Below are 13,268 nucleotides of genomic sequence, written 5' to 3' on the forward strand. Positions count from 1 at the left end.
AAAGGTGATATGTCTCTACTTCAGCTGTACTGTACTGTACAGTGCATCAAAGCACTTCCATACAGGAGTTGATGTGAGCAAAGAAATAATATTTTAAATGACTAGTCAAAACATGATTCCTTAGTAGAACTGTACCTGAGGAAAAGAAGCCCAGTGTACAGGAAGAGAAAGGATTTATGGGAAGAGCGAGGTGTACCTGTAGAAGTCCGACTCCAGTAATGTCAGCTGGCGGGCAATCTCAATGGGGTGAAGAGTCATGAGGTCAAACTGCTCGGTCTGACCCGACTTGCTGATATGCCACTCAATGGGGGGCGGGGGGCTCTCGAAGGTGATGTTGTGGCAGGGCCCGTTGGCCTGGGCCTGCTTCTTTCTCTGGATGATCTTGGTGATGGACTCCACCCACTTCCTCATGGCTTTACCTGGGGAGAGAAACAGAGGTGCCCCTGTCATAAGCACAGGGCTCCACCCCATCGACACAAGATCCAAACCTAATGGAACCCCCACAGTGCCAAAAGGGGTACCAGTGAAATGAACTGACCTTATACATTACATTATTGTCATTTAGCAGACGCTCTTATCCAGAGCGACTTACATAGGTGACCGTTTTTTTGACATGTTATCCATTTATACAGCTGAAAATTTACTGAGGCAGCTGTGGGTTAAGTACCTTGCCCAAGGGTACAGCAGCAGTGCCCCAACAGGGAATCGAACCATCAACCTTTTAGTTACAAGTCCTGCTCCTTACCCACTATGCTACACTGCAGACTATCCTCCAAGTACATGAACAGAAATGGCACGGGACATGCATCTCATCTGATGACAGTACTTCCACCTCTGCAATATCACAGCCATTTCAGTCTTGTTTTTGTGACCTCAAGTGGGGAAGTTATCAATGGCTTTCATGTCTTCTCAAGGTTCTGAGGAGACTCAAGCAGACCAAGTTCATCCTACTGTATCCTGCAAAGTGTAGAGGTGATGGTGTTGATGACTATGGTGACACACTGAGATGTGGCATTGTACCTCTGACCATCCCGATGAAGCCCTCCAGCCGCCTCAGCAGCTCCGCGTCTCGCTCGAAGTCGTAGAAGTGGTGCTCCACCCAGTGGCGACACACATTGAGGACCCTGCAGGGACAGCAATGGGGACATGTGAGGGGGCTGAGGCTGGGTGTGGACTGTGGGCATGGTGCTCCGTCAGTGCTGGGTGAAGGAGGTACCTGAGCTGGACCGGCTGCACATACTCCTTCCTGAAGCGCTTCAGCTCAGCACTGAGGGGCTGGTCTCCGTTCTCAATAGCCATCTGGTCAGCCTCCGTGGGCTTGGGTTCCGGGATCTCAAACCTGGAAGGTCAGGAACACTCGGTCAGAGCTTTGAAGGTGTCAATGAGGCCCGTGACATACATGACCATGTATCACCAGTGGAAGCCAGGGAGCAACACATAAGGGCACAGAGAACTTGATCATTCAAACGATCAACTCGTTATGAACTCCTGAAGCTGCTTAATAACAAACTGATCATTTGAAGCTGTGTTGGAGCAGGGAGAGACCTAAAACATGCAGGACAAGGGGTCCTCCAGGAGAGGTTTGGGAAACGCTGCCTTTGAGCACATATTACACGATTTTAATTATTAAAATTAGTTTTTCAGCATAAAACGATTTCTTTTTTCTTTATTACAAAAGCAGTCTCGTGTGAAATGGAAAAAGCAGAGATACCACATTAAAAGCAATCAAGCAAATAGCGATCAGCTGCTAAGGGGTGATCCTTAATTAAAATGGCATGCTTTTTCATCATGCAAAACAATCAATTACGGGCAGGTTGAGCATAATTACATAATAAAATGTAAGTCCTCTGGCACCCCTGTTTGTAGCTCCCCGTCTGTCACTGTTCCTCACTGTAATATCATGCAGCTATCATGTTTCTGAGCAGTGACGCACGGCATTGTCTCACCCTTGCATCAGCAATACAGTCAATGCACTGTGAGCTAAGGCCACGGCATGCATAAAGAGCAGGAAGCCTGAAAGCTCGGCAGTTCCTGATTACCGAGCTTCCTGCCCACCATCTGTGCTACCCAGACTGCATTGCACCGACATCCCTCCTGCCCCACTCACCGCTCCACCAGGAGGGCCAGCAGCTCCTGGGGCTTGCAAAACGACCGGTACGTCGTCAGAAACGTCCTCACGAAATTCGGATCTGCACAAATAACAGGAAGATAACGGCATTTTTTCAGTGATGCTGAACTACACTCACACAATTTTTGAAGGCCACAGTTTTTTTCTCTTTTTGGCCAACTGGTTTTGATGGCATTTTCCTGACAGGAAATAAAAAAAAAACACAACACACAACAATTCACTGTACATTTGACATACATAACCTGGACTGTGTCAGTATAATAAAGCACCAACTACGCATGGAGGAAGGAGGTCTACTAAGCACAAAAATAGTAACTACAACAACAATACTAACATTCTAAACCTGAACCAGACTGAGGGTTGACAAACATCAGTATAAATATAAGATCAAAGGTGGACCTGCAGGACCGGCCAGTGTGTAGAACAGAAAGTCCATTGCTCTCACAGGCACATGGCAAAAAAAAGCAGGGCTTTTCAGAGTACACCTCTCTAATGCTGTAATCAGCCTGAATAGAAACAGAATGGATACAAATGGAACGATAATTCAATCACCTTTAGAAAATAGCTTTATTTGGATAATTGAGCATTTAACTACACATGAAATGAAGAGACATAAAAGGACTGAAAAGTAACACTTTCCAGGGCATTTCTGCACTTGACACCACAGGTACAAACAGCCCCCAGTCAGGGCTCTGCAGCTCTCACTGTGTGTGAGTGTGGGGTTAGAGTCTTGCGTACTGTGAACAAGGTCACACAGTGCTGTTTGTTCACACGGTGGCACCACGCAGGGCTTTTACCTGGACACGGGAGAACAATAGCCACCTCGGTGTGGATTTACAAACAATCAGCCCGGGACTCTAACAGAGAGGAAACAGGAGCTGCTCTGACGCATGAAGCAACGGCAACACACTTCACAAAGCCAGGCAAAAACACACCGCCATGCACACAGGCTTCAACAGTCTCACACACACACATACACATACACCCGCACACACATAACACGCACCCACATGCACACATGAACACGCACCCACATGCACACATGCACACACACACACACACACACACATACAAATACACAAACACAGAAAAACACAAACACACTTGCTATACTAGCTTACTATAAAGGCCTTCAAACAAGACCCATTCTTCAAGTCATTCCTCCTAGCTTATTCTTAGTCACATCTGAGTTTGGTGCACTGAGGGGAGCTGACAAACCAGATGTCCCAGGAAAGAATGGCTGGGGAAAGGCCTGTATCCCCTTCCTTTTTGAGGGCAGAGTTCTACAAACAGGCGGGAAGCACCATTTTCTCTATGTCCTCATCCTTCACTCAAAAGATTAACAGAATTCAAACCAGATTTACTAGCATGACAAGAGTTATCTGTAGCTGTCAAAGAATTTTACAGAATGCCATCCCTTTCTCTCAATGACAGACTAACGCAGTACCACCTTTTTACCACTAGAGGCAAAAAGGCTAGCCAAGATGCTAGCAAAGACAGAGTCAGTTAAGTTGCTGCTTACTTGCTTTGCAGACCCCCTTATCCAGAGTGACATGCATAGCTTAAAATTGGCTTTCCATCCACCAGCACCATAGGGTTTGTACAGTTATTTACAGCATCAAATAGCCTGACCAAGGGAACCATGGCAGTGCTCCACCTGGAAGCGAAGCTCCCTCACCACTACGGCACACTGCCACTGACCTGACCACAGCACTGACCGCCAATGGAGCTTTGGGTTTCCTAAACTATTGCCTCACTTGCATCTGCTGGTACTTAAGTGCACCAAAAATAGCTAAATTACTGTAGTAAGAGCTTACCGATTAAATCTGAGAACTTATACCAGTTTAGATAAAATGTTTCTATTGCACACACAGTGGGCGCCTTCACTGCCCTGGTATCTAGGACAGATTAAACACTTTAGTCCGAAAAGCTGCAGCTGGACTGCACCCGCTGAACGTTTAACCGTTTCATGGGACCGCGAGTGGATTCGCCATGGAAAGCAGCCCGCTGCATCTCAGTCTGTCCATCTAATTAACACCAGGACAGGAAGAGCTGTGGGCTATTAACGCTGTTGACCGCGCGCTCTGCCAAGGGCCGTCGTGTCTGCCTTATCAACCCGCCCGCTGCGCTATCAGCTCCGAGATGACACTAAAACAAAACAGGTCACCATATTCTGGGCGCTGACGTCCGCACATCTTTTCCAAATATTTACAGAGAGAGGGAAAATGCTTTATATAGCACGGCACTGACGAATGTCGCTGGAAAGCGCAAGGAAACGGGCCCTGTTTTTCGATCTTTTCGCTCTTGCATCAGCGCCCGTCTTGTTTGAGGCACGGCTCTGCGATCCACAGCCACGCTCAGTTCTGCCCTGCGCACAAACACAGCGGCTAACGGAAAACGCAAGCACGAGACACAATGACCAAACACCTCCTCTCTTTTACTGAAACAGCTTGCCCACCTCTGGCTTCCCCAAGTCCTCAACCCAAAAGGCAGCCATGTCTTTGACGTGAGCAGCTCTTCATTTTACACTCTTTCCATCAGGCCATCAATTTTTCAATTTAATATTTTCAATGGGCAGATGAATGAAGGATCTGGAATAATATGAAATACGGATAATATTGTGGTTTATTCCCAACACTTTCCAAAAACACTAGGGTGTCTTGCCACAAGATAGATGGTTACACCTTCATCCAATGCCTTTCTGTGCGATTGCGTGTATAGGTGAGGTGTGTAATTCTGTTAACAACCACACCCTCTATTGTTAGCACACTAACTAAAGCAGACCCTGACAAAAACCCACCCCAAGTTTGGGAAAGCACCGCAGGAACGCAGGTGACACAACCCAGCCCTGAGGTGACCCGAGTGCCCGCTCCGCCCTGGACCTCACCTGCGTACATGTGGTAGGTGAGCCTCTCGATCAGCTTCAGCACGGTGCCGGCCTTGATGATGGGGATGCCGGACTTGGACTGCACGTTCTCCTCGAAGACCACGTTCTCCTCCGAGTCGGGCTCGGCGAAGCGGTAGAGCTCGGGCCGCGGCAGGCGCACCTGCTCGTCCTTCTCCTCCTGCAGCACGGCCAGGTCCAGCATGCGCTCCAGCGTGGAGCGGTACTGCAGCGACACCAGCGCCGCCATCCAGCTGCTCTTCTCCTCCGCCGACTTGGCAGCGAACACCACGCTGCTGCCGTCCCGCAGCACCACCTCGAAGGCGTGCCGGCACTCGCCCGTGTCGTCGCGGTCGTTGATCTGCACCTTGCGCATCAGGAACTTCTCCTTGAGGCGGTACTCGGCGGCGCTGGCGCCCGGCAGCCGCGGCGGCCCGTGGTTGGGCTTGCAGCAGACCATCAGGCCGTCGAAGAGGAAGATGTGGCGCTCGTGCTTGGCGCCCACCCGCGTCAGCGTGCCCTCCATGATGAACTCGTTGCAGCACTGGCCGATGTCCTTGCCCTCCCACCCGTCGATGTTCCGCTGAATCTCATTCATCTTCCTGATGGCCAGGTGCTTGCCCTTCATCTGCTGGCTGTAGAAGCGGCAGGCCGACTCGCTGCCGCCCCGAGAGAGAGGGAGAGACCGACAGACAGAGGCAGCGTGGGTAAGACGTTCGCTGTACATACACATACCAAGGAGCACAATAGCATAACCGGGACATATGCCTACACTGAAAAGGTTCGTTAAAGGGAAAAAAAAAAGAACAGCACATGGCCATGACTGCTATTCGTCTGACCCATTTAGTAGAGGTTATACAGAAGATCAAGTGTAAAGAGTCACGGAGAATTAGAGAATTTATCAGTGAAGGACAAAATGTGCTCTAAGTTAGCCTACACGTGTAAAAGAGAAAGCAGCTTACTGTTTGTACGCAACTCTGGTCAGTATTGTGGGTCCCTGACAGCACGCTAGCCAAATCATGCCAGCGCCTCCAAGCAGCCCTCCGAAGTCCTGGGTGCACCTCCGCCCCACAGATTCGGGAGGACGGTGTTTGACGCAAACTACACTACAACTCTATGCAAAGGATGGGGATCCCAGCGATCACCTTACAGAATCTAAAAAGGTCATCTTAACACACAAGGCACCAACCCCGTTAACTTCGTCAATCACAGAAGAATACAATCTAATCTGCATTTCTTTGAGGATTTTTCGAACCTTGCGTAGACTTCGCTAGGTGAGCTAATGTTAATTTCATAGCAGGTTACAGTACAACGGAATTCCCAGTCAGTTCACTGTTCTCGCTCAAAACAAAGACCGCCTAAAACACAGGAAAGGCTAAGCCCACAGTCTCTTCAGCGAGGAGCAGGGGCGGACGCCGCTTGTCCAATGCTCAAAACTGCACTACTCTGCCTGGTTCAGCCCCTACCTGACATAGGAGTAAGAGCCTACCATAGGATAAACCAAGAAGACAAGGTCTTTTCCCCATAAACTAGTGAGAAAAGTGACAAAACTAGTGAAAAAATAAAACGGCGACAAAAAACTGGAGTAATATCCTATGTCCACATACTCAACCGACTCCTTAGTAGGCCAAAACCAAAAACATGGAAAGAAAAATCAAGAAGAAGAAGCCAAAGAATAAGTAAAAGATAACAGATAACAAATTCAAAAGAGTGAGAGAAGAGGAAAAGCCAGCCTGTGACGAGGGCGTTGCTCTTTATCTACTCTCTGCCTCGTTGCTTTTTTCTATAAACCCAGGGACAATAGTGGGCTGAGCGGCCACAGCACTGCGTATCCTGAGCGAACTTCCCTCCCACACTGCCGAGGGGGCAAAAGAACACGCCCCCTCCTTCCTCTCCCACCCCCCCGCTACTGTTTTAGCAACAGAGTGAGGTGTAGGACTGAGCCAGCCGACGAGGGGGGGGGGGGGGTGTTGTTGGCTCACTTGAGACAGAGGGACGACAGGATGGGGATGACTGGGTGTGTGTCGCCGGTCCCTACCTCAGCCTCCTCTTGGCCAGGCTCCTGGAGCAGATCCTCTCCATGCTGCTCTGAAGGTTGAGGAGGGCGGTGATGGCCTGCTTCAGACACTCCTTGTCCTCCTCATCCTCACTCTTCTCCTCTAGTTGCTGTTGAGGAAGGGGGGGCGGGTCAGAGTGCAGGAAAAAAAAACAACAGTATAAAAATGGAAAGGGTCAGCTTTGGTCAGGTGGTTCTGCGGAGGTGGAGACATTAGGCTCTCGGAATAAGGCCTTCCTCATGAGGGGGATTAGCGGTGCGCTGAGAGCCAGTCCCCACCCTCCTCTCTCCTTCTCTACACATGTCACTCATTCTCACTACATCTGGGCAGCTTACCATTGGTTAATAATAACAACTACTCAGAACTACACAGATCACAAAATGTTATTTCACAGTTTTGGCCCCCTACCCTCACTTTACAGGATACAGGTTATTCTGAGTTTTAAAATGATCTCACTGTAGATTTGTATTTGTGCTGCATGTATGAGCATACATACAGTATACGGCTGGGCTCTTATTTACAGCATTGTTCTCATTCTCATCCTCAAACACCCACATCTCCTCATTCGCACATTTCTGCACCGGCAGTTAGTAATAGCAGTTGCTGTGATTTCACTGCCCTGAAACATGAGACATGAAGCAGACTTCATGCTGAATTGATTCCTGCAGCTACTGGCAACATCATGTTAACAGAAAAGCAGGCTTACCCTGCTACTGAAGACTTGGGATTGACACAATCACTAAAAATGCTTGAACCTATGTGCAAAATCACATTTCACGTTTATTTCTTCTGAAAACAGAGAAGCCTGCGGTGAAGCACTTACAAGGGAAACGACCATTCACATGTAACATATGGACACTTGAGCATACAACACAGTCAGCGTGCATCAGCCATACCTGACGACAAGTACTGAAACATAAAATTTACTGTGTGAGGCTGTTGAAAAGGGGCACAGACAGCAACACACATAGCAAATATGTTCCTGGGATTGAGGAAAATGTGGGGAATTCCTATGAGTAAGCGGCACATTGCTGGAGGTAAAAATTCCAGGCATGGATGTTCTCATATCTCTGATACGCTTGCAATTTCCAAGGAAATGGTGGGTCGCTCAAGCACTCAGCATCTGTATTTTCTTGTCTGCATTCGTAAGATGTGTCGGATTCAGTTCTCTGTTCAATATCTGTACAAATGTTTAGTGCTGACTTCTGTGCATCCCTTATAAGGATATTAAAAAGAATGGTGAAATTCGTATTAAAACAGAGTGATACAGAAAAAAGTCAAAAGGAAAGAATAAATATAAAACAATACTATTTGGCAAAACTTGTGATGCAAATGAGTGGGTAGTGGCAGGCTGAAAACTCTGCCAGGCAGCCGTGTAACACTCTGGGGGCAGTTTAACGGAGGATGGGGGTTGAAACGGCAACATGTGGGACTCTGGTACCATGCAAGATCACTAATAATCTCACTATACAACTATGTGGGATACATCCAACAGTACTGAATGTCACATTTCATACTTACAGAGATGAACTGGCTATATATCACAAATGCATGTCTATGTATGTGTGTAGTTGTAAGGAATCTGTTTTTGTTTTTTAAATGGAAGGTTTAAGATTTGTTTTTGTGTTTTCCTGGGGCCCCTCAAATGTGAATGTGGTCTGGAAATTTTCCAGAGATACAGCACTACCTGACATGCATTTATTCTCTTCGTACCACGTAGAAAATAAACAGTAATCTGAGCGCTCTGCTCTGACCACACTGTTATTGGAGACTACAGACAGATAGAGACTGAACGTCACAATCACCTTCTATGTTGGATTGCAATAATCCTAGGCAATAATTCTGCTGAGCACCAACAACAACCGAAACGTCCAGCCTGCCCCCAACCCCATGTTCAAAGAGCAGAGTAATCTGCCAGACTGCTTTGCAGCATTTCGGCGATTTTCCTCCGCTGCTAACCCTGAAAAGAGGCTTACACTCCCAATCCAGCTCTTACCCGTACAGAGTGTGTGACGCTGACACTGTGTGGGCCGGGTGTTTGTGACCCGCACTCCTGCTACTGACTGCACTGAGCAGGTTGTATCAGCCTTCATCAGTGAAAAGAGCAAAGCCACTGGCTGGTCTCACACTGCCAGCGTGACACAACCTCTCTCAGCAAAGGTGTGGCCTCTCTGAAAGCCAGACGCAGAACACCAAGCGGAAATGCTGCCTTTTCCACAGCTGAGCGCTGGCAAAGTGAACGCTCCACTGCCGTTCTCAAGCCAGAAGGACACAGAGAGAGAAGCCACTAAGGAAAAACTAGACAGAAGAGCTGCTAGAGGATGACAGGTGACTCCAGCTGAACTCTTCATGCTCTTTGTGTACAGGCTCACAAGGCTGCTGTACAGCACTGTGTGGTGCACCAGGACCACCCTATGACCCAACTGCAGGGTGAATCATAGCACACAGAAACAACCAAGAGCTCCTGAAAACACACACACACACACAAAGAGATGACGGAAGTCCGTGAGAGACGCAGAGACGGTCTGTTTCCCTTTACCTGCTGCTGTAGTGCTGGGTCTGGCTCTGCAAGGTGTGTGTGCTGTGTGAGGAGGCGTGTGACAGCAGGAGAGCCCCCGACCTCCTCTCCGCCCCTCTCCTGTAAGGACTGCGCCTCCGCAGTGATGCCGTGCACAACCCCCAGCGACGGGGGAGCTGCGTGGTGGTAACCGTGGCAACCCCTCTTCCACTAATTTATACGCAAATGAAACCCGTAAGGATAAGGAGCTGCCGTCAGTGCTGGGTACAGCAGGCCTTGCTGATAAGGAGAGGCAGGGAGCTTGCGCGCATACACACACACACACAGACACACACACATACACACACACACACACACACACAGACACACACGTGCGCACCCACCCACCCAGACATACGCTCGCGTACACAGCATTGCTGTAATTTAATAAACCGTCTCTCCTCGCCTCATTAACACAGGTGTTCAGAGGGAGTTAGAGCAGGATAAACCAGACCCATTGTCATTCTCCACAAAGGGAATCCTTTTTCCCCCTGCAAACAATTTGGACAGCCTTCTTATAAACAGAGAACAATTTCTTGCACACCAACACTCACAAAGCTAACTTTCTTACACATTGGAACTTGCTCCCTTGCCTGACACTCGCACCTCATAGCAGACTATGCCCACGTTGCGTGTGATTCACAAAGAGGTATATAAACCTGAGGCATTCATGGTGTCCATGCTGCCCAGGTCTGAAGCCATGAGTCTCCCAGAGGGATAACCAGGAAAGCCTCAGGCCTGGCCAAGCAGGCCAGGCCCCAAGACACACAGGCCTCCCTTGTGTTTAATTAGTTTCAGCTCTGACCTTGAGCCAAGGTGTGATGCACTTTCAGTGGTGAGCAGGCCAGCCACACACCCTCACTGTGAGCCAGCAGCCTGAGCACCCTCAGTGAGAGCCAGTGGATGATAAAAGTGCTCCGATTTGCAGGCTCATTATAAATCTTTCTATTATATTACGTTAAATTCATTTCGCAGATGCTATTCTCCAGAGCGACTTCCAGCACAAAAGAACAGAAGTGTATCCATTCAAGTTGAATGAGCAACACTGTCAGACTAGGCTAACACTCCCAGACCAGTGATTGTAAGCATAACACTGTTCAAGCCCTACTACAAGTTACCTTGCAGAAGGGATCTAGTTGACAACAGAACATCAATAAAGCACAGCAACTAGAACAGCCCTGAAAATTCCTCTTACCAACCAGACCCTCCTTGACAAGGAAGCGCACTAAGAGGACAGAAGCTGAATATCTGGTTGGTGTACAGAGTATCTGTGGCTCGGTGAGAGCCAGGCTGCTGCACATGCTCAGTTAAGCCCCAGAGAGGGGAGTGTGCTCAGCGGGTGCATATGGACTACATGAGGCTGGGCTTTATCTAATCTATCTATGCATGAACACCTGCTCGCTGTCACTATCATGCAACTTAACTACGCTTTGGGAATAGAACTAATGTAATATACTGTGTTTTCCAGGCTAAACCCCTGCAGCTTAGTGGAACACCAAGTAATACTACACCTTCTCTGGCCCTGCACTGAATTTCCAGACCCCTACATGGATACTGTAAGCAAAGACAGCAGCCAATGACATATGTATAAAAATAGTGTTATAGACATTATAGTCTATCCTAAACATTGATACCTGATATGGTGTTCTTAATATTATTACATTTATATATAAAGGGACAAATGAAATGGGGGAAATGATCCTCAATGCCATGAAGCATCCCTAATTCTTGGTGTAACCCTGAAGAATGGGATTCAGCCTTGAAATTCCAGGTTGCACCTAGGAATGTACTTGTGGGTTACCTGCTAGGAAAGTTACATGATGTTCGTGAATATGGGCACTGCCATATCAATCCAAATATGGGTATAGACAGTACTACTCAGATCATAGGAGCCTAACACCAAAGGCTTTTACACTCAGTTTTACATATATTTTAGAATATTACTGTATTCAGATCAGATCAAAATCATATAAAAGGGGCAAAAACATCCCTTTATGGTTCGGGTTAGGGGCTGTGATCTGGTCGGAACAATATGATGGCAACATTTATATTCTGCTCTTTTGTATTGGAAGTTGCTCTGGATAAGAGTGCCTCTGCTAAATGAAAGTAATGTAATGTAAAGTAATGAACCACAATAACCAGTGGCTTACCAGAGGCCTGTGGTGAGAGCTCCAGCTCCCCCTTGCAACCAGACTGTTTTCCTTACAGCAAACACCTTCCCTGCATGCCCCAGCACCCCGGCATCAGGATCTCTCACCTTCAGGATCTCAAAGTAGTGCAGGCAGTGGTACACAGGGTTAAGCAATAGCCGGGGGAGAACGTACTGGACAGCTTCCTTAAAGCCTTCCCCTATGGACTGAGAGACAAGGGAAAAGCCTGTTCAAACACAGATGCCGTACACTGGATACAATGCTTTATGTATGGTCAGGGGAGATTTTGACATGAGCTGCAATGGCAAAAAAAAAAAAAAGAAATGATTAGCCAAGTTGTGAAACAGAATGATGATGATGTCACTCAATTAAAAGGTGAAATGGCTTGTGTGGCAACTGTAAAAGCAGAACACTGAACAGAACGCTGCGTCACATTTGATGCACTGGCTCCCGACCCAAGATCTCGCACTGAGAGGCCTTTGTCTTAAAAGCTTCACCTAAGGTTGCGTGGCAGTCTTGCTGTAAGAGCATGGGAACAAGTAGAATCAGAAAGTGCTGCAAAAACACATGTCAACTGAGTTCCTTTGAAGAAAACCATCATTCCTTTAACAACATCTCAGCTAGAAGTCACAAAACAGCCATGGATGAAATTCATTTCTCACAGACTAATTTGCAGAAGTTTAGGAGGACCCTGAGAATTGAATGCTATGGGAGGACTTCTGAAAGTGCAGGGCACCACACAATTCTGGGAATCCCACTGATACAGAAGACTATGAGGGAACACCTGTGAGGCAGAAGATGATTGTGGGAATGCTAGTGATAGAGAGGGGAACTGTGAGAATGCTAGTCAGCGAGAGGAGGATTGCAGGAATGTTAGCGAGACAGAGAGGGACTGTGGAAAGGTTAACCCCACCTCCAGGTACAGCGCAACTCCTGGCTTGGCCAGCTGACTCAGGAAGTGGTCGTGAAACCCCATGTGCAGGACATCCTGAGCGTATGACTCATACGGATCAAAAGCCAGCTCCTGAAAATGACAATATCAACATTAAAACGATTGTGCTCGTTTATAGAACCACAGCAATACAATGAAACCTGTATACTTAAAGAAAGGGGAAAAACAGTACAGCATCACAAATGCACCCAAGACAATAACAGCTGCCCAGCCACTACTGGGGTGCAGAATTAGAATCACTGATCTTTCACAACACAGCTGCTGACTGCAATCTGTCCCCAGTTTGTTTTCCTGGTTAAGAAAAATGTGAGGAAAAGAATTTCAAGTTGTTTTAGATTCCAATATAGCGCAAATCTTTTATATCCAATCTATTGTTTGTTAGCGACAACACAAGAGAATGACCACATAATTATACTGTTTTCTTGAGCAAATACTTCATTAAAGATGTTGTATTTGATACTGTAAACACATATGCATATGCCACAGTACAACAATGTGGTCAGTGCAGGTAGTCAACAAAGTACTCGACTTGAAAGTCAT

The 13,268-nt window shown here is 47.5% G+C and overlaps 1 protein-coding gene across 2 annotated transcripts in view; it reads right to left on the bottom strand.

Annotated features, from left to right (window-relative positions):
- The window catches only part of LOC118790099 (son of sevenless homolog 1-like), a 34,062-nt gene that overhangs the window by 6,677 nt on the left and 14,117 nt on the right, over positions 1-13,268 (bottom strand). For both annotated transcript variants that reach the window (XM_036546922.1, XM_036546921.1), the window contains exons 7-14: positions 12,690-12,800; positions 11,884-11,982; positions 7,051-7,178; positions 5,016-5,671; positions 2,108-2,189; positions 1,217-1,339; positions 1,021-1,124; positions 197-419 (exon numbers count right to left, since the gene is read on the bottom strand). In XM_036546922.1, coding sequence (XP_036402815.1) covers positions 197-419; positions 1,021-1,124; positions 1,217-1,339; positions 2,108-2,189; positions 5,016-5,671; positions 7,051-7,178; positions 11,884-11,982; positions 12,690-12,800 — 1,526 coding nt within the window. The remainder of the gene's footprint in view (positions 1-196; positions 420-1,020; positions 1,125-1,216; positions 1,340-2,107; positions 2,190-5,015; positions 5,672-7,050; positions 7,179-11,883; positions 11,983-12,689; positions 12,801-13,268) is intronic.

This window comes from Megalops cyprinoides, chromosome 15, assembly GCF_013368585.1.
Source record: "Megalops cyprinoides isolate fMegCyp1 chromosome 15, fMegCyp1.pri, whole genome shotgun sequence".
Taxonomy (NCBI): domain Eukaryota; kingdom Metazoa; phylum Chordata; class Actinopteri; order Elopiformes; family Megalopidae; genus Megalops; species Megalops cyprinoides.